A 25,535-nucleotide genomic window follows, 5' to 3' on the forward strand; every position below is an offset into this window, starting at 1 on the left:
CCCTTTTTAAATATTGGCACATTACCTTTCTTCATCTCCTAGAACCTCCCCAGTGTTCCAAGACATTGAAAAGCAACATTAATGGTCCAGCAAGCTCTTTTAAAACTCATGGATGCAAGTTATCTGGACCTTCTATATTATCAATTTATTACTTTGTTATTATCATCACTAGAACACAGAATTCTAATTCTAGAATGTAGATTGTTAGTTCCCAAAAGACACAACGAATTAAACACAAATATTGAGACCTGAGACTTTTCAAAGTGGAATAAGTTTAAAGAAACTATTTAATATTTTTTACAATAATTTACAGTACCAGATATATCAATATGTTGTTCCTCCCCCTTTGTCTCTGTAATACAAAGGATAATAACATAATCTGCATTGCTATTCTTAGTGCATCTAAGGAACAAATAGATGACTTTCCCACACTATCAATTCCAGTCCAAAAAAGTTCAAAGACGTATTACTCCTGCCCAGAACATTTCTGTAAATGAATCCTATGTGATCTTCAGAGAAATCATTATTTTATAAGAATATATTCCTCTGAGGCAGGCCTGGTTTCAGATCAAAATTTACAAATTGTATATTCAATATTCTAATCTAAATCTATGTGGGTTGCTTGTAAAATTTCCCCCTTGACAACATGTCTAGGACAGCTCAACTACTAGAGTCCTATGCTTGAAGACAGAGGTAAAGCTTGAATAAAATATTGGAAGTCCATTGGGTTCAATAAGCAACCACCTGCCCAATGCAAAGTGTGTATAAAAATTAAATGAAATTTTAAAGCACTGCAGTTCACAGGTTTCTGTAATTGAGATGGATGACATTTCTAGCATCCCATTAGAGAGTACAAACCTAACAGAAGTGGAGACATCAAAGCATATTATGGTTTTCTTAGAGATGTTTCCTATGGAGCATGGACTGTTTATTATATTTGTTCAGAGCGTTACATAATAGGGCCCCAACTGGTTGTGGCCTTTGGACACTCCCACAATATAAATGTATCATTTATTATTTTCTAAACATTAATGGAAAAATGTACAAGGAACTCAAGGTACTATTCGCCATGAAGTCCCTAACAGTTTGGCCATTCTGTTTTGATGAGTGCTCTAAATGGGTATTTTCCATTTTTCAATAAAATTCCACTGTTTCCTAGAAAACTTGCCAATCATAAGGGAAGCAAGCAATGTTTCTGCAAGTTTCTGGGTTGTAAAACTTGGAAGGAAATTGTGTTACTCACATCCTGCAGGGATAGAGCCAGGCACCTATAACTAAGTAAAATCCATCAGATTACTGAGATGGACTGCTGACACAAGACCTGAGCCAGCACCCATTGACTTCAATGGACATTGGATCTGGCCCACGGCGGGTAGTGGAAAGAGATGACTCTATCAGCTCTAAAAAGAAAGCTATGAAAGGGGATCCCGCTAAGGCACCACTAACCAATGAAAACGAACTGAGGAGCTAAGTTTGGACCATGTGTTCCCTTCCACAGTGTATAGGAGAGCAAATAAAACAGCAGCAAGACTGAGGAAGTAATGGAATCAACACAGCATTCTTCCATCCTCCCCAGGAGCCCATAAAAGCCCCTCCACACAACTACTCTGAGGTCCAGACTTGCAAGCCTGTAGGCAACTGGCAGAGCCAGGAAGCAGTCACTCTATGTGGCATGCTTTCTATAAAAATTCAATGGATTTTACATGTGATGCGCCATTAACTCTCATCCATAGCTTCTACCACCTCTCCCATCTTTCCCCTCAAAAGAGGAATACTTCACAGCCACTGGAGACACAGCCAATAGCAGCATGATTCCTAAAGGACCCACGTCACTAAGGGAGAGGGGGAAATGGGCAGCAGTGCGCAGAAGCTGACTGCAGTTAAACACAGAATCCACAGTGCTAGAGCTTGAAACATCTTTAAATCCTTGAGGTCTGTGCAGTAACAAAGCCATCCACACTGCTACACGGCTATCCCAATTGAGATGAGAATGTGCCAGTCTCCACAGTTTGAATGCCATGGAGTTTTTGGTTCTTTTCCTCTTCCTCTGATGTTTACAGTGGGAGGGGAGCATATAGACCTTAGAGAAAAATGAAGCTTGGATTGTTTCAGACATTACTGTTTACAAACCCCGCCAAAGATAACACTCTTCATAAAAACAACACATGCCTGGTCATTGTTTTGCATACCATCCAAAGAAAGCAGAAATGGGATCATCTTTATGAGACATTTTTAGAATGCATGCGGAAGTTAGTGGGAGTAAGGGACTGTGTAAGAAAGGTATGATTGGGGCCTATAATTGTGTAATATGTTCATTTCACAGCACATAGTATTTTATAAACATACCACATCCTTGGGAGGTGGCTCCACTTCCTTCTTTACTTTTTTACCCATTCTAAAAACAAACAAAAAAACCAAAAGCAGTTAATAAACAAATAAGTGACCCTGTGTGTCCTAGGACCTAGTTCACCAGGGATGTTGTACAGAAGCTTTTAAGACAGGCTCTCCCATCTGTTTGTCCCACCTAGCCAGTCTAGACAAACCTTAGAGGACTCTTTTGCACGGAGCAACAGTAATTTCTTTGGCTGAAAGTCATCCCTTGAAGACAGCAATTTTATATTTGTGCCACAGAACAAACTTCTTAACACTTGTTCACATTTGGAGAAGCTTAAATGCCAATAAAATATACTTCAGAAAAGTGATGAAGAAAGAGACACTAGATGGGAAGGCAATGTGATACTACAAGGTCAGATTGTAGTGGTAGTTGTTCGCATATAGGAAATATATTAAGGATTAACTTTTCTGTAGGTTTAGGTTCACATGAATGCACAAAACCGTGTAATCATTTATCACATGAAAATGGGCGTTTAGTTGCATAAATACATTTTTCCATGGATGGTTGCAGTAATAACCCGTACAAATATAGACAGGCAATTCTATGAACACACACTAGCAATCACAAGCAGTGGAATAACAACACTCTGGGTATGTCTACACTATGAAATTAGATCGATTTAATAGAAGAAGTTGATTTGATACAGTCGATTGTGTGTGTCCCCACTAAGCGCATTAAGTCGGTGGTGTGCATCCACAGTACCAAGGCTAGCGTAGACTTTTGGAGCGTTGCACTGTGGTAGCTATCCCACAGTTCCCACAGTCTCCGCCTATTGGAATTCTGGGTTGAGCTCTCAATGCCTGATGGGGCAAAAATATTGTCGCGGATGGTTCTGGTACACGTCGTCAGGCCCCTTTCCCCAGGGCTGGCTCCAGGGTTTTGCTGCCCCAAGCAGCAAACAGAAGGGGGGGGGGGAAAAACTGCGATCGCGATCTGCAGCTCTACCGCCGCCACTTCAGTCTTCAATGGCAATTCGGCGGCTGGTCCTTCATTCTGAGAGGGAGTGAGGGACCCGCTGCCGAATTGACACTGAAGACCCGGACGTACCGCCCCTCACCACTGGCCGCCGCAAGCAGCTGCTTGCTGGGCTGGTGCCTGGAGCTGGCTCTGCCCCTCCCTCCGTGAAAGCAATGGCAAAAAAAAGTTTCTCATCTTTTTTCTGGGTTACCCATGCAGACATACCATGGCAAGCATGGAGCCCGCTCAGCTCACTGTCACCGCATGTCTCCTGGGTGCTGCTGGCAGATGCAGTACTGCAGTGCTACACAGCAGCATCCCCTTGCCTTGCCTTGTGGATGGCAGACGGTACAATATGACTGCTAGCCATCATTGTCGTCCCATGGGTGCTCCTGGCCGACCTCGGTTAGGTTGGTCGGGGGCGCCTGGGCAGACATGGGTGCTCCTGGCCAGCCTCGGTGAGGTCGGCTGGGGACGCCTGGACAAAAATGGGAATGACTCCAGGTCACTCTCTTCTTTAAGTTTCGTCTAATGGAGATTCAGCCCCGCCTGGAATATGATGCCATCTGGAGGCTTCTGCCTCAGGCTGCTTTCCCAGTCGGCAGCACTGCACACTCGCACCTACCCCAGCCTACCCCTTGCTCCCATGGCTCATGAAGCCTGGACAGTACTAAGGAGCAGTTCAACTATAGGCTGAGCAAGTGTAGAATGGTGGTAGAATGTGCTTTCGGATGTTTAAAAGCTTGCTGGCATAGTTTACTGACTCAGTTAGACCCTAGCAAAACCAATATTCCCATCATTATTACTGCTTGCTGTGTGCTCCACAATATCTTTGAGAGTAAGGGGGAGATGTTTATGGTGGGGTGGGAAGTTGGCCACTGATTACGCGCAGCCAGACACCAGGGTGGTTAGAAGAGTACAGGAGGGTGCGCTGTGCATCAGAGAAGCTTTGAAAACCAGTTTTATGGCTGGCCAGGCTACGGTGTGAAAGTTCTGTCTGTTTCTCCTTGATGGCCCCCCCTCCCCCTTGGTTCACTCTATTTCCCTGTAAGACAACCGCCCTCCCCTCTCACCCTTTGATCTCCACTTGCAGAGGGAATAAAGTCATTGTTGGTTCAAATTCATGTATTCTTTATTAATTTGTCACACAAATGGGGGGATAACTTCCAAGGTAGCCCAAGAGGGGTGAGGGAGGAGGGAAGCACAGGCAGGGTCAGTGCAACCAGTAGGCGAACTAGGCGGCTGCCTAGGGCGCCAAGTGGTTGAGGGCGCCAAAAAGTGCGCTCAGGGGAGGCGGTGGAGTGGAGGTGAGCTGGGGCAGGGCGGTGTGAGGAGGGCTGCATGCAGCAAGTAACGGGGATGGGGTGTGTGTGCGCAGGGGAACCGCTTCCCGCCCCAGCTCACCTCCACTCCACCTTCTCCCCTGAGCATGCCACCCCTGCTCTAATTCTCCTCCCCTCTCAGGCCAGAGGAGCAGAGCAGGCTGGGGCTCCAGGCCTCCACGGGGGAGACGGCCGGCCCCAGGCTTCCATGGGGCACAGGAGCCTGGCTACTTGCTGTGGGAAGTGGAGTGACCCGGCCCCAGCCTGCTCTGCTCTGCTCCCCTGGCTCCCAGGCTTGGAGGGAGGGGAGAACCGCCCCCCACCCTCTGCACTTGCTGGTGGCACAGCTGGGAGCCAGGCGAGCAGAGCAGGCTGGGGCTGGGTCATTCCACTTCCCGCAGGAAGTGGTCTGTCCCCCTCCCCCCTGTCCCCCACGAAGGTCTTGGATCACCACCTCCCCCACTCCCTGGCGGAGGCTTGGGGTCAGCCCTCCCTCCCCCCCACGGAGGCCTGGGGCCCCACACAGCCCCGCCGCGGAGGAGCTGTGTAGGGCACCAAAATAGCTAGGGATGGCCCTGGATCCCCAAGCCGGAGACGGAGCACAAGGTGGAAGTTTTGCCTAGGACGCGAAATATCCTTGCATGAGCCCTGAGCACGGGGCAGGGGGGGTAGTTGTAGGGGCACCCCCTAGAATGGCATGCAGCTCATCATAGAAGCCTCTCTGGTTCTTTGGTAGGCTTCATGTGGCACTGCTGCGGGTCCCTGTTATAACCTCTGTCCTTCATGCCCGTGGAGATTTTTTCAAATATTCCGGCATTTCGTCTTTTGGAACAGAGTTCGGATAGCACGGATTCGTCTCCCCATACAACGATCAAATGCAGTACCTCCCGTTTGGTCCATTCTGGAGCTCTTTTGCAATTCTGGGACTCCATGGTCACCTGTGCTGATCAGCTCGCTATGCTGGCCAAACAGGAAGTGAAATTCAAAAGTTCATGGGGCTTTTCCTGTCTACCTGGCCAGTGCATCTGAGTTGAAAGTGCTGTCCAGAGCAGTCACAATGGAGCACTCTGGGATAGCTCCTGGAGGACAGTACCATCAAATTGCATCCACACTATCCCAAATTCGACCCAGCAGGGTCGATTTCAGTGCTAATCCCCTCGTTGGGGAGGAGTACAGAAATCGATTATAAAAGTCCCTTAAATTGACAAAAATGGCTTCATCGTGTGGACAGATGCAGGGTTAAATCAATCTAATGCTGCTAAATTCGACCTAAACTCGTAGTGTAGACCAGGGCTCTGTGACTGTGGATGGGGCAGATTAGCCCCTGGAAGAGGAAAAGGAAGAGAAGACAGAACAAATTATTTAATAAAAATCCAGAGCCTGTTTCTCCTCTGCCTTGTGCCTTGTGTAGTCATATGCATCTGTGCAAAGTGAGTGTAACATACTTCAATTCTGACTTGATAGTGTTTTCATTCACTTTATACAGATCTAGATAATTACACAAGGTTCAAGGCAGTAAAGAATCAAGGGCTTAGAATTTTATAATGGGATTTTACTCAGAATACAGATGAATATGCAAGTAATGCTACACTTCCTACAATACTCAAAGAGTTTTGGGGTCCTTGGTAATGTTAAAAAGCAGCATGATCCATATGAACGAGTTTTAGTATGAAGGAATTGTGTATTCAGTAGGCTAACAGTCTTTGGCCTCACTTCAGGAGCTTAATTACCTTACACAGATAGTTACTTCACCACCACAATGACTATCCTAGGTTTCAGTCATGCTGTCATCAAATGGTATTGTCAGTTCAGTTCCCATAAACCTCCCTTTGTTTTGTGGCCACTCTGGGCAATGATCCCTTTTGCTTTCTGCTAATTAAAAAAAATGTGATTTTTATACTGAATTATTTCAGTCAATTGGGGTGAACGGAGGTGGAAAAGATACTGACCCACAATTTTTAGAGCTGGTCAGGAATTTTCGGACAAGACAGCTTTTCATCCAAAAGTGCTGATATGTCAAAACTTCAGACTTTTCCAGTTAAAGGGGGAGTAATGACAAATCCTTTCTTGGGAAGGTTTCTCAGATCCAGGATGGAATTCCAGCTAACAGTGACCTCATCGCCAATAGCCTGGCAGTTACGGCATTCACCTGGGATACAAAAAAAATGAGAGAACTAAGTTTACATCCTTACTCTGCCTGATTTAGAGCAGAGACTTGAACCCCAGCCTTCCAGGTCACAGGCGTGTGCCCTAACTACTGGGCTATAGAGTCTATTGCTTTTATTCTGGCCCAATGAATACTTAATGATTTATAAAAAGTGAAGCAGCTCCAGCACTTGAGAGACTCACACTATAATAGCTTGTTGGGTAGAGCATTAAATCGGGCAAAGCAGAGAGCTGAGCCGAAATCCCCCATGTTTCCTGCATGTCCTTTAAACACCATAACCATCGGGCTATTCCAGGGGTGGAAGTGTTACTCTCCACAACAAATTTCAAGAGGTCTCCAGCTCATCATGCTGCAGAACAGGAAGTTTTTCAAAAGCATGTTTTCCTGTTCCGTGATAATTTTCAGTTTCCTAGCCTGTTCTAATGGCTATTCCTCAGTAATGCAAATCCCTGTGGCTTGCTGACTGGCTGGTCAATCTGCATAATGTATGGCTATTTCTCAATAATCACACAGTATGCATATTCTTGGGCTCTGACTTCCTAATGCCCTCAGCCATATATGTCCACTGTCTGCTTCTGATCTTCATTCTTCCTGACCCCTTTCAACTTCCCCTCCTGTACCTTCTTGCTCCTAATAAAGGCTAAGAATTCCGCACACATAGGTTCCTATCATATGAGAGTACAGTCTGTCACTTTACCTTATTTTGAATTTTTTTAAATTGTTTCTGATGATATTTGCAACCAGATTTTCTGGTAGGGTAAATAAACCTAAACCAGGAAGGTTTGGTTTCAGAAGGACTCCCCAGACTGTGGAGAGTCCTCAGGTGGTGTAGGGTTGTTGAAATGCAGGAAGCATGGATGCAGGAAAGGTCGCAAGGCTCGGATGTCTTATGTCCTGTTGATCCCCTGCCTTTCAGAACAGCCCTGGGGGTTGCAGGCAGCTGGCATAAAGTAGAGCAGTCCTAAGGCACAGGATTTCCCACACAAAATCCTGTAGTGTGGATTTATTTCAGAGGTTGTTTTCCATTCCTGTTGCTATAACTGTCAGCAATTTTCCCCTTTGCTTTCCTTTGCGTTCTGACTAATCCTTGCACCCACTCACCCAACCTTTATTTCATTCTCTCGTCACCATACTTGTGATATCCAAGCTTCATAAAGACAAGTGAGGGATTTTACATTTTAGTCAGCTGTTAGCGAAGAGAAGTAGCAACACCAGAAAACAAGTAATAGTGAGAAGTGCAGTTTCTGCCAATTTCCACAGCTCACTCCTGGACTAAAAAAAACAAAACTGTATTCCAGTTTTCAGTATATGCAAAGTTCAATAAACTTCCCCCAGCTGAAAATACAGTGCCTCGTTCTCGTGTGCTTACTCAGGAGCTTTTTATAGTCTGTAAAGTAGTTTGCCTAACTGGTTTATGTAGTAAGGTCCTTTTAAGGTTAGAATGAAAGGAAAATGCAACACATCTAACTTAAAAAGAATATACTCCTGTTCTTTAATGATCTTACTATTTTTAGTCTCCATTGTTTTTAATATTATTTTAAAAGCTTGAAAATAAATGTATTTTAATTAAATATTTAGAATACAGACACCCTTCCAGTGAGATTATAACTTTAATTGTGGCCAAATTCTGGGTCTAAACTTGTCAGTATGTCCCTTTTAAAGATGGAACTCTATATTAATAAAAAAGCAGTATCACCAATTTGAATTTGAGAACCTACTAAAGGATCTTTTAACCCGAGTGATACAGAAAATTGCTCTCTCGTTCTAAAAGCTGTTACCACCACAAGACCTACACTTTTCCTAAGTTACTTGAGATCAAAGAATTAAAGCCATAAAAAGAGCTTTTTATAACTTAGCCAAGTATAAAATTAGTATTCTATGACAACTGGCTCTTTTATACTGAGGAGTAACACATAGTACAAGTGAATTTTAAATGCATCATTCCCCAATAAATTTGAGGATTAAATGAATGTGCAGAAATAGTTTTCCTTTCCACTAATTCATAGACAATTAGATGACAAGTAAACTGTAAGGAAAATAGTCTGTAAAACTTACTTTGAAAAATGTGAAAAGGTCCATTGAAATTTACAGTGTCCAAACACACTCTCAAATCCCACTAACTATTCCTATACAGTACCAGATGTCTACTTCTAATACCAATCCCAAACACAATGTCAGTTTGTATCCATTTAAAAACAAAAACTTGCCCTGTGTTGTGATCAGATATTTGCACTTATAACGCACTAACTGGCTCCAGTGCTTCCCTTCACTCATGATCTAAAACTCAAATGACAGAAGGAACAGCCAGACCCTGCAAGCACTAGCAGCAGTGAGTTGTGAGACAAAGCAAAGGAATAAGAAAGAAGCACTGCCAGATATGTAACTTACCTCTTTGTCAAGAAATCAGAGGTCAGTTCTGGAGGCAATTACTTCCTCTGGAGAGGGGGTAGAGAGAGAAGGATGTAAGAATAACTTCTGAGCAGTTATTTATCATTTGATCCACTTCTGGAGCTGACAGTGCCCTTCTCTAGGAGAGCTTGTGGCTGTGTTACAGCAACGTTTGCCACCAGCTTCAAGCTTTTCCTAAGAAGGCCCCAGAAATGTATTCTTTTTTTCAACATGTTACTTAGTTTGACTTAATTAAAATGAAAACTAATTCGACTAAATAAAGTCTAGGTATTTCTTCTACATTATAGAAATCCAATCCTTTCTTTCTGTTCCAACAGCTAAAATGCTTGTCATCTGCTGCCTTGATTACTACAACCTAGCCTACCACACCCTCTCCTCATTCAAACTGGCTTCCTTCCTTCAGAAAGCGACTCTCACTCTACTCCATTTGAAAGCATGTGCTGTCGTTTCTGGGAAGGAGGGGGCCCTCTTGAGACAGTACTGCTTCTTCCCTTCCTTAATCTCTCTGTGGGATCATCTGTAAACCACACCACACTGTTCTTTTTATTTGCCTTCTGGTTTTTGAACCTTTAGTGTCCACTTGAATAATATTTTCAAGCTTTTCTCCACAACCATAAGGGCTAGAAACTTGTTTATTTTTTCATGGAAGCTGAGATTCTCACATGACTCCAGGATCTGGGGTCTTAAAAATACACTAATATCACAAGACTTGGCAATACTAACAGTGATTGAGAGGGTTACCTTTTTCCATGTTGCTTCCCAAACATACTTTAGACCTCTTCTGCAGAGAGCCCCTCACTGAGGGCATATTTCAGTCTTCATGCTCACTGAAACCTCAGATTATGAAACCATCAAATCGGATACCAATTGCAAGGATTTTCTACTGCGACATTTTTTCCATTAAGAATGAATCTTGTCTACCAATTCATTTCAGATAAGTCAACAAACAGCCAATGACACCAATCTGAGCCTTGGCCACAGAAATCACCCATTTGCTCAAATCTGAGCAGGCACCCTAGATGTACAAGGATTCATATGCCCTTTACCAACCTTCTATGTCACCTTAGCCTGTGACAAAAATAGTATATTGAAAAAGTACTGAACTACTACATTTTATTTTCAGAAAAACTCAAAGTAAAATGTTTGTCATGAGGACACAGAGACTAGTAGTCACTCAATCCCTGTACATGCGCAGCTGAAAACATTCAAGTCAAGTCCTATTAAGACTGTAGGCTATTTGAGACAAAAATAGTGTATTTCTCTGTTTTGTATAGTACAATGCATAGTCTGTGTTTAATAAACGAAGGAATTGAATTAATGGGTAGAAATGAAAGAAAAAGAAAACAACAACAGGGTTTTTGATCAGAAGAGGTCCACGGAGTCTAGTATCCTGTCTCTGACAGTGGCATGTACCAAATACTTCAGATGAAGTTGCATGAAACCTGCCCTCAAATCAGTCTTCCTAACTTGCATCTGTTAGTGGTTTGCTAATTCCTTGAAGCATGAGGGTTTCTCTCTCTAACAGTTTTTTTTTTTATCTAACACAATCGTGGATGTTCTTATTATCTATAGAAATGTTTAATCCCTTTTTTAATTCTATGTTCTTAGCCTCCATGATATGCTGTGGCAATGAGTTCCACAAGTCAAGTATGCATTATGTAAAATGATTTCATTAGTTTTAAATGTGTTGCTTTTCAATTTCATAGACCATTCCCTTTTTCTTGTATAATAAGGCTGAGTAAATATATGCACGATTTATCTTTTCTATAAACAATTCATTTTATTTATATCCTTCTTTATTGTTCTCTCTGAATTGTCACCTCTCAAAACAGGTCTGCCCCACCCTACTCCAAATCTCTTCATTTAACAGTCTTTCCATGCCTCTAATCATATTTCTCATCTCCTTCAATGTCTGTTACATCTTTTTCAGAATACAGAATTCCAGCTTACTTTGTACTAATTACTTCTAATGTTGCATCATAAAATTTTAGGTTCTACTAAGTTCCTTGAGCAGAGGTTTTCATCAAGCTGTCCACAGCGTTGTTCAAGTCATTTTCCTGAGTGGTTACAGATAATTTAGAACACATTAATGTGACTGCAAAGTTCTAAGTATTTTTTCCAATATACATTACCTTGCATTTATTAACAATGACTTTCACCTTCACCTAGCTTTGCAATGTCTCTCAGGAGTTCCTCACAATCTTCTTAAATCTTGATTAAACTAAATAATTTTCAAGTATCAGAGGGGTAGCTGTGTTAGTCTGGATCTGTAAAAGCCGCAAAGAATCCTGTGGCACCTTATAGAATAAAATACGTTTTGGAGCATGAGCTTTCGTGGGTGCATCTGACGAAGTGGGTATTCACCCACGAAAGCTCATGCTCCAAAACATCTGTTAGTCTATAAGGTGCCACAGGATTCTTTGCTAAATAATTTTGTCTCAACTACAAATTTTGCTATCTCACTGTTCTTTCCCTTTTCCAAATCATTAACATATTACATGACACCAGACATAGTATATATCCTTGGAGAATCCAAGCTGTGACAATTTGAATGAGGGAGATTTTTAAAAATTATGTGTGAGATTTTAAATGTCACATTGAGACACACAGCAAAATTCCTCATCCCAAGAGAGAGAGACTTGAAGAAGAACTGCTTTAATATGAATTAAAATAAATGAGACATGGCAGTTATGCAATCACTTTCTGTACATTAGCAGCAGGATACTTTTAACACTCAAGTCAAGGAGTGTCTGCCACTGCCTGACATGCAAACCATTTTAAACGGTCATACAAATCAGAGGTTCCTAACTTTTTAGGCAGCTGTGCCAATTTACTAGATCCTGATTGTAACAAACAGTGCATCCTGGTTCCCATTTCAATTGTGTGCATTCTCACACAGTTTTTCACAATGTTTCCAAGTCTTATGATTTTATCACAAGTATTGCAACATTTGGTGTTTTTCTTAAAGCCCTGTCTACTGGAGTCATGTGAGTATCTGAGAATCTCAGCTTTTACTTTATTTTTTAAAGTAATTTCTATTCCTTGTGGTTGTGGAAAAAAGCTTGAAAATGGGAACTCTAAAAGCCAGAAGGAAGATAAAAAGAATGTAAAATTAATATTTTTAAAAAACTCATTTTTAGGGGACCTTGACCCTTGATTTTTGAATGCCTGGAGTTGGCACAAGATCACAAGCCACCCAATTGAACAGAGTAGCCACAAATGAATGGGAAGCAGGCAGAGACTCCAGATTACTAAAGTTCACCATTAAGGGTCTGATCCAGCTCCCCTTGAAGTCAATAGAATAGAAAGAATTCACATTGACTTTAGCAGGATTTGAACTGGGGTTAGAAAGAGGCAATTTAGAGTACCAGTCACAGAAGCCCTGCTGACCTAGACCAGTTGTTGAGAACTATTAATGAAGACTGGAGAATGATTCGATTTAGGGACAGCAATGCCCACCCCACCCAAGCCAAGCCAAGCCTTTTCTGCAGCTACTGAGACTGTATCTCTGGACCTCGCTTTGATACAGTGTTTTCCTAAATTGCCTCACATAAATCATCGCTGTCCCAGGCAGACAGGGCCCCTGTCGAGCCCCAGCAGTGATGTTGGCACAAGTCGATTTACCAGAATTATTAAATGGGGAAATCTGAGAACAAACCAGGACGTACAATCAGAGCCCAAAGACCATCGGCGGAGGGGAGCTGTGCGGAGCGAGCAGACGCACCCAGGCACTGAGCCCCCTCCTCCCTCAGGACCGCTGGGCTGGGAGCAGGCAGAGACCCCGGCACACAGACAGACATTACACCTCCCCTACACATGACACACACGAGCGTTGACGGCCACTCTCCCCGACCGCGACAGACAGACACCCCGGCTCCCCCAGCCCCGCGGGCAACGTGCCACTCACCCGCGCGAGGGCTGCCCACTGCCCAGGAGTGCCGCCGGGGCCTATCGCCAGCTCCCTCCCCCGCCTCGGTGTTGTTTTCACGGTTGCTAGGGAACGCCGAACACGCCTGCGGCGCGCGCTCCCGGGGCTCCCTCTGGCTCCGGAGGGAGGGAGGAGGCAGCGCCGAGGCTTGTGGCGCATGCGCACACGACCTTGTGGAGGGGGTTGGCTCTCGCTTCGCGGTTCGGGTTGCCTGGTGCTGGTAGCTAGCGCTGTGCGCTGCGGATCGCGGCGCAGGTTTGAGTCCGGTGCATTGAAGGGGGAGCGCTCGCACCCATGTACAGCCCCTTTGTGACGAGGCCGGCTCCCTGCCCCGGCCGCTGTGAGGTTACAAACCGCGGGCACCGAGGCCGCCCAGTCACGCTGCTCCCGGCGGGGCACAGCGGAGGGGGGCTGCGCAGGGAAGGCGGGGGGCAAAGAGCAGGAGGCAGGGGAAGGAGCGAGGCTGGGGGGTTGGAGCCGAGCTTGAGAAGCATATGGAGAGGAAATCCCCGGCCAGGGAGGTGGGGGCAGAGCGGTGAAAGTTCCCCACATGCGGTGAGCCGCCTGCTTCCCCTCCACAGGACAGTGCAGCTGTGCACCCACTGCCCAGGGCTGTGCTCAGAGGCGCCTGCCCTCCCTATCTGATATGATGTGCTGAGCTGCTCTCCAAAAAGCCTTCCCTCTCCAAAAATTAAAATCGTCAGTGTTTCAAGGAGTCCCGTATCGATGTATACGTCTCTATAATGCCTCATAGTAGTTCACATTTGTCTCAGCTGCTGTTCTCCTTTCTTTGAGCTGGGCTGCCCTTTTCTTGTAACCCGCTGTAAATGGAATTTCATTCCTTTTTAAAGATTATTTTATTACTCTTAGCACGTCATCACTTACCTTCGTTACCACTGTCATTGCACTATTTAATTGATACTTTCATAGCAAATAATCATTGAAAATATTAATAGTTGCTAGTAGCTTCAGCAGTCACTGCTCACAGTGTTTATAGGACTGCTTCCTGTTTGTATTGGGATATGTTAGTTTTTCATTCTAATATTTTGGGTTTTTTTTCATATTTGATGCACAAATGTAGTCTATTGTGTCATGTGACATTAAGGCTGACTGATTTGGTGTCAGAACTTAGTTTCTTTTGATCCACCAATAGTGATTGCCTTTGTCAGTGGTTATTTTGCCTCTCTAGCCACCTTTTTTCACGTCACCACTTGCATGTAGAACTTGGTTCCCAAATATTTACCACAGGCCAGATTTGTAAAGGTTGAAAGCATCTTGTTGCCTTAGAAAATCCTACCAGTTGCCTCAGTACCTTTAAAAATCTGGCCCTTAGGGCACAATGCTATCTTTTGTGAAATCCTTCTCAAAGGCAAATTTCTACTTTATTTTTTTTACTAAATACACGTATACCAACCCCAAGATAGATTGACAACCACAAGTATTCAAAAACCATGAGTTATATACCCAAAAGTTCTGAAATTAAAATGCATAACTACATCTTGGGTTCTTTTAGTTTTCCTTTTTGTTTGAGTCTTTAGGGCATGCTAGCTTCATACTTTCGCTGTTAGCTCTCCCAAAGAATTCATATATTTAAAGTTGTTGTACATTCCTATAACATTCAATTCCACTTTCGACTTCCAATAACGTGGCTCCACAGCCATTTGTAAGTGAAAACTTGTTTAAAATCTTTATTAGTGCAAGTAATTCCTCATCCTGCAAACACTGAAGAGAACACTGTAATGTTGCACTCTATATGATTTTATGAAAGTATGCTGATGAGTGTGAACATAATGTAACTAAAATATGCTTCATGCAAAAAGTCTCTCGTAAGGTATCATTACAAAGCTTATAATCTACTGAGTGTCGTCATCCTATTTGTATAAATGTATCACTCTTGTATCAGAAACTAGAAATACGAAATAAAACTCTGAGGGCCTACTGTAATTATGAAAAGTGTGGGCCATTAATGGTGGTTTGGAATCTTGATGGGTTCCATTAACTAGGACTTTTGACTGTAGATGGCTGTTTTACTTGTAAGTCTTCCTGTAGATCTGTGTGCTGGCAAGTGAGTAATGAACTCTTACAGTGATGTGATCATGTCTCCTGAACTGGAATCCATCTTTAATCTGGTGCTTTTCCGTTGAGAAGGAGGGGGTGGAAACTCAGAGAGGGACAAAGGATTCCTGCTTTATGCAAAAGATATTTAAGTGGGTGGAACAGAACAAAAGGGGCAGCCATCATGAGAAATCCCCTAGTTACCACCTGAGCTGGAACAAGGGCTAGACCAGAGGAAAGGATTGTGCCTAGACTAGGAAGGTGTCCAGTCTGTGAAAGAAACTTATTGAAACATCTCTGAGGGTGAGATTTTATCTGTATTCAGTTTTATTACTATACTAGGCTTAGACTTGAGTGCTTTATTTTATTTTGCTTGCTAATTGACTTTGTTCTGTCTGTTACTACTTGGAACCATGTAAATCCTACTTTCTGTATTTAATAAAATAACTTTTTACTTATTAATCAACCCAGAGTATGTATTAATACCGGGGGGGAGCAAACAACTGTGCATATCTCTCTATCAATCTTATAGAGGGTGAACAATTTATGAGTTTACCCTGTATAAGCTTTATACAGGGCAAACGGATTCATTTGGGGTTTGGACCCCATTGGGAGTTGGGCATCTGAGTGTTAAAGACAGGAACACTTCTTAAGTTGCTTTTAGTTAAATGTGCAGCTTTGGGGCACGTGGTTCAGACCCTAAGTCTGTGTTGAAGCAGATTAGCATGTCTGGCTCAACAAGACAGGGTGCTGGAGTCCTGAGCTGGCAGGGAAAGCAGGGGCAGAAGTACTCTTGGCACAATAGTTGGCAGTTTCCAAGGGGGTTTCTGTGATCCAACCCATCACAAACACTTTACTCTTCTGTCACTTCCTTTGTTGCATACATTAATGCTGATTTTTTTTCTACTGAATTGTTTATACTAATTGCATATTTTAATTTCATAGCCTTTTATGTATGTTACATATTTTGTTATGATACATTTCAGTGATGTTCTTCATTCTGACAAGTGTACTGTACTGTCAATATCAAGGATTTTTTAAAATGAATTATTCTGTTACTCCTTTGCATTTGGTGAAACTAAAGCGACCTGTCTCCACTATGTTTTCACAAGGGGATAGCAAATACATGTTTTTTCTGTGGGTTAACTATTTTCTTAACACTGAGGACAGACTGTAATGCTGACTCAAATGTCAAATGAACAATTATTATTCATAGCTTGACAATTCTGATACTGATTGTGTGGCTAACGCTGCTCCTTCCCCATACGGTGCGTTTATGTGTGAATGTCTGCTGCCCCCTGTTTGTGTAGGTGTCATGGAAAACCAGTTAAAGCATTTTAAATTAAAGGAATTAACAGAGGCTTTCCCACCCTCAATTACCTTTATTAAGAACTTGTCTAGATGGTGTGACACTGAAGGTGTGATGTTAATGCACATACGTTACAGTGTTGTAAACCCATGTGGATGCTTTCGTGCAAGAGTAAGGTGGCCGTAGTTTTGTCAATAGCAGCCAGGGCAACCATGGAAGATTGCAGAAATCCTTCCCCAACATACTATTAATCATCAGGTCTTTGACCTGTTTTGAACATTTTTTAAAACTGTGTGTAGTCCATGTGTATTCTGTTTGATATTTTAAGTCCAAAGAGAAGGAGTGATGTTATGGAGCACTCATCTGAACTTTTCCTGTAGAAAAGCCTTTGCAATATTTCATAGATATCAATTTTGGAATGACAAAATTTCAATAAATGGTTTAAGATTAAAATTTACGGTGATCTTGCTCCTTCTTTCTATACTGAGCTGGTCAGGACACCTTTCATGGGGAGGAGAATGAAGGCCTGATAATGTCATGGTAGATCCTGTTGTGCACACAGAGCGTTTTGGTCTAGCTGTCCAATGATCCCTTCTATAAGCAATGCAAATAAAGTTGTGACACTTGTTCTATTAGAATCAACTGATTGATCCATGTTTTGGTGCTTTATCTGTAAAGTTTCCTCTTTGATTTCAGCCTCTACCGGCTCATTAACCACACATGATAGAAACTTTATCATATCCTAGAAAAATTTAACTTACACACACAGCATTTGTTGTGTTTAAACCTTTCATACATCATGATAGTAATATTGAGTCCATTATTGTGATATCCACAAAGGTGAGAACACAATCTGATAGGCAAAACAAAAATATTTTCAGCTCATTTAAAACATTGTGATGTTGTGTCTCAGCACAGGTGCAGAGTGCAGGGCAGATCAGTTTGCTCTGAAACATCCAGAAATAGGGTGTGGCAGTTATTAGACATGCTGTATATTTGTTTCTGAAGCAGTATAGGATGTTTTCATTGTAGGCAAGACACTTCCTGTTTACTCACCTTATAGCTAAGCCAATCAGAGCTCAAAGGTGGGAAATGTTATAAATATATCTGCTGAAGACAGCCATGTGACATTTCTATTGCGAGAGATGGCTTTGCAGATAACACTGAAAAATGTTTGAAAGGAAAGAGGATGCTGACATTCTTATAAAGATCTGAAGAATCCAGGCTTGTATGCTGCGTATTATGGACACATTATAGAATCATAGAAATGTAGGCCTAGAAAGGACTTAGAGAAGTCATGTCCAGTCCCCGATACTGAGGCAGGACCAAGTAAACCTAGACAGGTGTTTGTCCAAACTGTTCTTAAAAACCTCCAATGAAGGGGATTCCACAGCCTTCCTTGGAAAGCCTATTCCAGAGTTTAACTGCCCTTATAGCTAGAAAGTTTTTCCTAATATCTAACCTAAATCTTCCTTGCTGCAGATTAAGCCCATTGCTTCTTGTCCTACTTTCAGTCCTTATAACAGCCTTTAATATATTTGAAGATTGTTGTCAGGTCCCCCGTCAATCTTCTTTTCTCAAGACTAAACATCCAGTTTTTTTAACCTTTCCTCATAGATCAAGTTTTCTAAACCTTTTATTATTTTTGTTGCTCTCCTCTGGATAATCTCCAATTTGTTCACATGTTTCCTAAAGTGTGGCACCCAGAATTTGACACAGTACTCCAGCTGAGGCCTCACCAATGCCCAAGTAGAGCGGGATGATTACCTCCCATGTCTTACATACAACACTCCCAGGGCTGTCCAGAGGATTCAGGGGGCCTGGGGCAAAGCAATTTCGGAGGCCCCTTCCATAAAAAAAAGTTGCAATACCATAGAATACTATATTCTTGTGGGGGCCCCTGTGGGGCCTGGGGCAAATTGCCCCACTTGCCCCCCCCCTTCTGGGTGGCCCTGAACACTCCTGTTAATACATAGCAGAATGATACACCCTGTTTTTGCACTTACTTTTTTCACACTGTTGACTCATGTTCAATAGTACCACCTAACCATTTTTCCCATTTTGTAGTTGTGCATTTGACTTTTCCTTCCTAAATGTAATACTTGGCATTTGTCTTTACTGGATTTCATCTTGCTGAATTCAGACCAATTCTCCAGTTTGTCAAAGTCATTTTGATTTCTAATACTGTCCTCCAAAGTGCTTGCAACCTCTCCCAGCTTTGTGTCATCTACAAATGTTATAAGCGTATTCTCCTCTCCATTATCCAAGAAGTCATTAATGAAAATATTTAATAGTACTGGATTCAGGACTGACCTCTGAGGGACCACACTAAATGCTACCTGCCAGTCTGATAGCAAACCATTCATAACTATTGTTTGCATATGGTCTATCAACCAGTTGTGCACCTACTCCATCATAGTTCATCTAGAGCAGTGTTTCTCACCCTTTCCAATTCCAGGGACTGGCTTGGTGCCTTCCTGTGTCAGAGAGATATCAGGGACTGGTACCAGTTTATGGACCGGTCATTGAGAAACTTCAGTCCTGGAATCTGATTGGCAGAATGATGTAGGTCCAGATTGATCCACAACTTCTTTTTAAACCAAGTACAGGAACAGGAAATTGTCCATACAACTGGGTTCTCTCTGCTTTAGACTGCTTCCCTGATTATACCTGCTCCTACTGCCTGCTACAGATCTCCTGGTGACCTGACCCTCCCTGCCTCCTGGCATCTGCCTCCTGGTTTGTCTTCTGGCCTGTCTTAGACTCTGACTTCTTGGTGTCTGATCTGGCCTGCCCCCAACTCCTGCTCTGACCACTAAGTCAGACCACCTACATCCCATTGTGACAGTTTGCATGGACCACTTAGGGCACAGGAGTGGGCCTACTGCCAGCAGAATGGATCTGGCTAACACTTCAGGAGCACCGAACATGCTAGAGTGGGGTGCCTGCTTTCAGGTGGACAATCAAGCTCTGGAGGCTCAGGTCATCCAGCTGACCTAGAAGAACCAGGTATTGCAGGAGCAAGTAACACAGTTGTGTATTGAGAACGCTGCACTCCAGACATAGCTCATGCAGCCCTGCTCCCCGATACATCTGCTGGAACAGTTTGGTGGTAATCACCAGTGATTCCAGTGTTTTATAAACCAGTGTCGGCTCCTGTTCATGATGCAGCCTCAGTCCTATACTAATGATCATGCAAAGGTGAGCCTGGTTAGCAGCCTGCTGTTTTGGGAAGCATTACACTGAGCCTTCCCCTTGTTGGAGTGTGACAGCCCAGTACTGCCAAACTAGGAAGTCTTCTTCCAAGCCATGTCAGTACTATTTGACAATCCACACCAAACTCAAATGGCAGAAGCTGCCCCAAGGTTGGTCTGATGGGGCAGGGCACCATAGCCTCCTGTACTGTGCAATTCCATCCACCTCATGACTGATACAGACTGGAACAAGGTAGCACAGATGGACTAGTTCCAGGGGGGCCTGCAAGAAGTTAAACACAAATTAGCCCAGGTAGAGATGCCTGTGAGTCTGGATGCCCTGCTGACAATTGGTTACAGGAAAGAAAGGAAGAAAAAAAATGGGGTCATGCAACTCCCCAAGCCAGGTATTGTGACCGAATCAGTGCCGGTGAAGGTGGTTCATTGATGGCTCACCCCCAGAGAAAAGGAATGAAGACACTAGCACCATCTCTGCTTTTACGGCAGAGAGTGTGGTCACTCCATCTCTGCCTGTCCTTTATCAACCCCAGACTTCAGTCTAGACTGGAACACGCCTGGAGCCCTGCCTGAAGGCTCCCCACTTGCAGGTGCCAGTCCAGTTGCACATAGCTGGGGCTCCCCTGAAAACTACCAATCTACCTGCCTCATCGACTGCGGAACAGCTGACTGCTTCACAGATGTAGTAGCAGCCCGGACACTGCAGAATCCCCTGCAACACAAGGCCACTGCTAACCATATAGAGACAATTGATGGTCTTCTGGTCCAGTAATGGAGGCTATGATTCAGATGCACTGAGAAACAATACTATTTGGCGTGATCCATTCTCCACACTTTCCCCTGATCCTTGTATCTCCTGGTAGCCCTCCACAACCTGCTCATGTGGCGGCTAGACCCTAAAGGCTCTGAGCTACCCTCCTTAGTAGATTGTGGTGTTCCCTGTGATCATCCTGCATGGATGGTTCCCGCTACTGCCTCGTCAGGGGAGGAGGAAGAGGATGCAAGGACTGGTTCCGGGCCTTGCTCCTGTCCATCAACACCTAACAGATCCCATGGTGCTGGTCGCTGAGGTATGGTACCGGGTTCAATACCTGGGCCCTGTTCCTGTACCACGGGAGGAGATAGTGGGGCTGTACCCTCCAATGTGACAGAGTACAACCTCCTTGACTGAGATCCTTGGGCCTGATGAAAAGCCCAAGGAGTCCAAAATGGCCATTGCACAGTCATTTGCCACTGTGCCGGCCAGGCCATTGGTGGAAACCTATGGCCCATATCTACTATCGAGTACTGGTGGTCGGACTGGTGCTGGCTCCTGAGGGAGCTATAGGATTCCAGCTCCAAGTCTGGGGGACAAGGATTCACTTCCTAGTAACCATGGGGAAGCGGTGCCAGATGGTACTGGTGAGCGATGCTGGGAGCAGGGTGACTAGTGCTGCGGCACCAGCGCTGGTTTCCCCTTCGACAGCAACTGGGGTTTCAGTGCCGTAGCCGCTCTCGCCTCCAGTGCCAGTTCACACCTGCTGGAGAATGGAGGTACCAGTAAGGACATCAGAGCCCGTGCTGCCTGGAATGCCTCTGGCGTAGATGGAAGCGCCAGTCTTGTCCTTCTATGGCTCTCCCTTGGAGGAGAGTCCAGTGGCACCAGACTCAATAGTTCCCTCTCTGGGGCCAGAGTTGATGGTACAGACTGGCTGCCATTGAGTTCGAGTGGCTCTGCGCGGGTCTAGCTCTGCTGATTTCCTTGCAACCAGTGGGCTTCGGAGTGGGGGAATGTCCACTGTCCATTTTGCATTGTTTCTTACATGGCACCAGCTACTGGGATCAGTGCTGAGTGTCCCCATGAGGACAGAGGAGTAGATCTCCTCTGCACCAGAGAACTTTGGTGGTGCTATGAATCCCAGGATGCAGATGAGGAGTTCCTCCTCGGTGCTGGAGAGGCTGGGCTGCAGTGCCTATCCTTCAGAGAAGCCCATGCACTTCTCACCAAGGCAGAGGGGCTCAGTGCCGAGTTGGCATAATTTGCCTCTGAGTCTGGACAGAGAGCCGCCTCCTGCAGGAGGAACTGAGTCTATGGTCCCTTTCTTTTTGGATGTGGGGTTTGAACCCTTTACAAATCCTGCAGCAGTCATGCAGGTACTTGAGGCAAGCTGAGAGGGAATCACTAATGGACATAGGTTTGTGGCAAGTCTCACATGCTTGAACCCCAAAGACCAAGGCATGCCCCAGTGCCAAGGATGGGGGAGAACCCCATTAAGTGGGATCCTACGGTATTACTACTAACTAATACAGAACTGTGACAACTAACTACTAAGTTTTTTAACTATATACAGGAAACAATGTCAGCTGAGGAGAGTACTTGCAAGTGCAAGGACAAACAGAAGTTTCAGCAACCAACATGGGTGGAAAGAAGGAACTGAAGGGGTGGCAGGACAGCAGATCCTTATATACCATGCCATGAGGGCGTGATTCCAGGGGGCACTAGAGCCGACCCGATGGATACCGCTGAGGGGAAAACTTTCCAGCGGCGGTGCATTCAGCATGCACACCTACATTAGAACGGACATGAGCAGCTCTCAGGATTTGGTTATAGGTAATCTAATATCAGAGAGTGAATAACTTCACTGTCCTGTCTATAGGTTTAATAATCTCCAGTAGTATCACTTTAAATTAATGATCTTAATACTAATTATACCAATTGTGTGTTACAACTAATGATGTTTTTTATTCTATGTGTAATTAGCTTGTGGAAATTACTGGCACAAGATATTACTGAGGCAAATTGCTTAATAGGATTCAAACAGTCATTTACATTAATAATAATGATAGCCATAATTACATTAACTAGAATAAAAATGACTAACTGTCTGAGGTTAGGAAGAAATTTCCTCCATAGATATGTTATGGAGTTGATACTATCCTCTGAAGCAGCTGGAAGTGGCCACTAGTCCAGAGAGAGGATACTGGACTGAAAGGTCCAAAATGATCTGATCCAAAAACGCAATGTTTTTGTTCCTTTTAAACTCTTTGTAAATGAGTCTAGGACATTTTAAACATGGAAACCATTGTAACAATTATATGAGATGGTGTGACATTCCCCTCTGGTGTTATCCGGACCGGTGAGCTGCTATATCACTCCAATCCTTGACTCTGGGACCCAGACTTACCCTGCTCTGCTGTGAGAACCCCCACTCCTGGCCTGTTCATGCACAGCCTCTAGCATGTAAGCTGCTCCTTGGACTGTGCAACCAAATGACATTAGCCAATATCTCCAATCCCAGACACAACTCTAGGAACCTCCGTCTTGCGATATCCAGTTATGCCTGCTGGATGCTGCAAGCTTATATGAGTTCATCAATTTAAGAAAGAAATTGATATGTACTAGGCCTGTTATTCAAAGGGAGTCTCTGACACGCTTCAAACCAAAAACACTGCTTCAGGTAGAATAAACAAACAGATTTATTAATTATAAAGATAAATTTGAAGTGATTATAAGTCAAAGCATAACAAATCAGATCTGGTCAAATGAAGTAAAAGTAAAATGCATGCTAAACTAATCTTAACACTTTCGATGTCCTTACAAACTTAGATGCTTCTCACCACAGGCTGGCTGGTTGCTCTTCAGCCAGACTCTCCCCTTTGATCAGCGCTTGGTGTGGTGTCTGTAGATGTAGATGAAAGAGAGAGAGCGAGCATGGCAAATGTCTCTCCCTTTTATCGTGTCCTTTCTTCCCTCTTGGCTTTGTTTCACCCACCCCCACTTCAGAGTCAGGTGGGCATTACCTCATCGCAATTCCAAACTGACCAAAGGAAGGGAGGTGACTCACTCGAGAGTCTAACAGATCCTTTTGTTGTTGCCTAGGCCAGTGTCCTTTGTTTCTGTGAGGCTGGGCTGGGTTTGTCCCGTACATGCCCTGATGAGGTATCAACTGCCTAGGCTTGCATTAAGCCATGAAGATACGTTTTCAGCCTCATAACCATATACATGAAATTATAACCTATAACTTTACTTTGACATTGCACTCCATATGTTTTATGGAAATATGCTTTTGAGTGTGAATATGATGTAACTGGAATATGCTTTATGCAAAAGGTCTCTTGTAATCTATCATAACAGAGGTTATAACCTACTGAATATATTGCTTCTATTTGTATGTATGTATCATTCTTGTATCTGAAGCTAGAAATATCAAGTATGACTCTGAGGTCCTATTGTAATTATGCAAAGTGTGGGCCATTAATGGTAGTTTAGAATCTTGATTGCTCCCATTGACTAGGATAATTGGTTGTAAATGGCTCTGTTTACTTACAAACCTTCCTGTGTACCAGCGCAGGAAGAATGGAGGCTGGGGTCTCACAGGACATATGATCATGTGATACTGGAATCCATCTTAAATCTGGTACTTTTCCATTTAAAAGGAGAGGTGGGGACCCAGAGAGACAAAAGATTCCCATCTTGTGCCAAAGCTATAAAAGGGAGTGGAACAGAACAAAGGAGGCTGTCAGTCACGAGAAAACCCCTGCTTTCCTTCTAAGATGTCTGCTGGAACTAACAAGGACTGTACCGGGGAAAGGATTGGGCCCAGACTAGGAAGGAGTCTAGTCTGTGAAATAAGCTTATTGGAATATCTCTGAGGGTGAGATTTTAGTTTAATGTGTTAGGCTTAGACTTGCGTGCTTTTGCTTTATTTTGCTTGGTAACTTACTTTGCCTGTTATTACTTGGAACCACTTAAACCCTACTTTTTATACTCAGTAAAATCACTTTTGTTTATTAGTAAACCCAAAGTGATTAATACTTGGGAGAGCAAACAGCTGTGCATATCTCTCTATCAGTGTTATAATAATTTATGAGTTTACTCTGTATAAGCTTTATAGAGAATAAAACAGATTATTTGGGGTTTGGATCCCATTGGGAACTGAGTGTCTGGGTGCTGGAGATAAAAACTGCTCAGCAGATAACCTGGTTGAAGTCTGCAGCTTTGGTGGGGGTGGAGCAGGCCTGGTTCTGTGTTGCAGCAGGGTAGCATGTCTGGGTCAACAAGGCAGGGTTCTGGAGTCCCAAGCTGGCAGGGAAAACGGGCTCAGAGGTAACTTCAGCATGTCAGGTGACAGTCCCAAAGGGGTCTCTGTGACTGAACCCGTCACACTTACTATAACATTACTGTAACAATTACTATAACATCACTATAACAACCATGCTCAGTGCATCATGAGCCTTCCGAAGACACCCAACATGACAAACTTTGCATTGGATACTACACAATCATTTTATAAAGATGAACATGAGGATATAGGGTGTTCCCCCAAGATACAGAGCATCACAGATTGATTTTTAATTTGTTCCCACACAAGGGCACAAATATTAAGAGAAAATTCAGAATTATCACCATTTTGCTTCAAAACAATTTAATAGCTATCAGCAAATCTAACACTAGGAAATAGTAACAGGCCAATATAATAGTGTTCCTTTTGTTGACCTATACACAAAAACAGATATTGACTGAGACAGAAGTGTAGGCTATTTACCTTTCTGTGACTACCTTCCATCTTTTAGTGCAGACATCAATTCGTCTTTACCCACATTTCTTATAGCATCTGACTGCAGATAAAAACTAATGGCCCTCATCAAATGTACAGATCCTAGCACAACTGGGCTCTGATCTCGTTTGGTCCCAACCATAATAAACATGATTGATAATAACAACTGGTTTTTGTCACAAAAGGTTGGTCTTTAAATGTAAAAAAGCAAATGATAATATTGTGTCTCATTCAACTTTTAACA

General features: G+C 43.6%; 1 protein-coding gene and 1 long non-coding RNA gene across 4 annotated transcripts in view; one reads left to right on the forward strand and one right to left on the reverse strand.

The window, feature by feature from the left end:
- The window catches only part of ARMC3 (armadillo repeat containing 3), an 89,781-nt gene extending 76,432 nt beyond the window's left edge, over positions 1-13,349 (reverse strand). For 2 of the 3 annotated variants that reach the window (XM_030550375.1, XM_030550373.1), the window contains exons 1-4: positions 13,158-13,348; positions 9,230-9,276; positions 6,624-6,823; positions 2,347-2,395 (exon numbers count right to left, since the gene is read on the reverse strand). In XM_030550375.1, the coding sequence (XP_030406235.1) occupies positions 2,347-2,395; positions 6,624-6,673 (99 nt within the window). In that variant the 5' untranslated portion in view covers positions 6,674-6,823; positions 9,230-9,276; positions 13,158-13,348. Of the gene's footprint in view, positions 1-2,346; positions 2,396-6,623; positions 6,824-9,229; positions 9,277-13,157 lie in introns of all 3 variants that reach the window. The other variant, XM_030550374.1, reaches the window with a different exon arrangement.
- A 1,656-nt stretch (positions 13,350-15,005) lies between these two features.
- Positions 15,006-24,339, forward strand: LOC115645546. Its single transcript, XR_003998772.1, has 3 exons — positions 15,006-15,317; positions 18,087-18,089; positions 24,176-24,339. It is a non-coding gene; the product is annotated as an uncharacterized LOC115645546 (long non-coding RNA).
- The last annotated feature ends 1,196 nt before the right edge of the window (positions 24,340-25,535 follow it).

The sequence above is a fragment of the Gopherus evgoodei genome, chromosome 2, assembly GCF_007399415.2.
Source record: "Gopherus evgoodei ecotype Sinaloan lineage chromosome 2, rGopEvg1_v1.p, whole genome shotgun sequence".
Classification (NCBI taxonomy): Eukaryota; Metazoa; Chordata; order Testudines; family Testudinidae; genus Gopherus; species Gopherus evgoodei.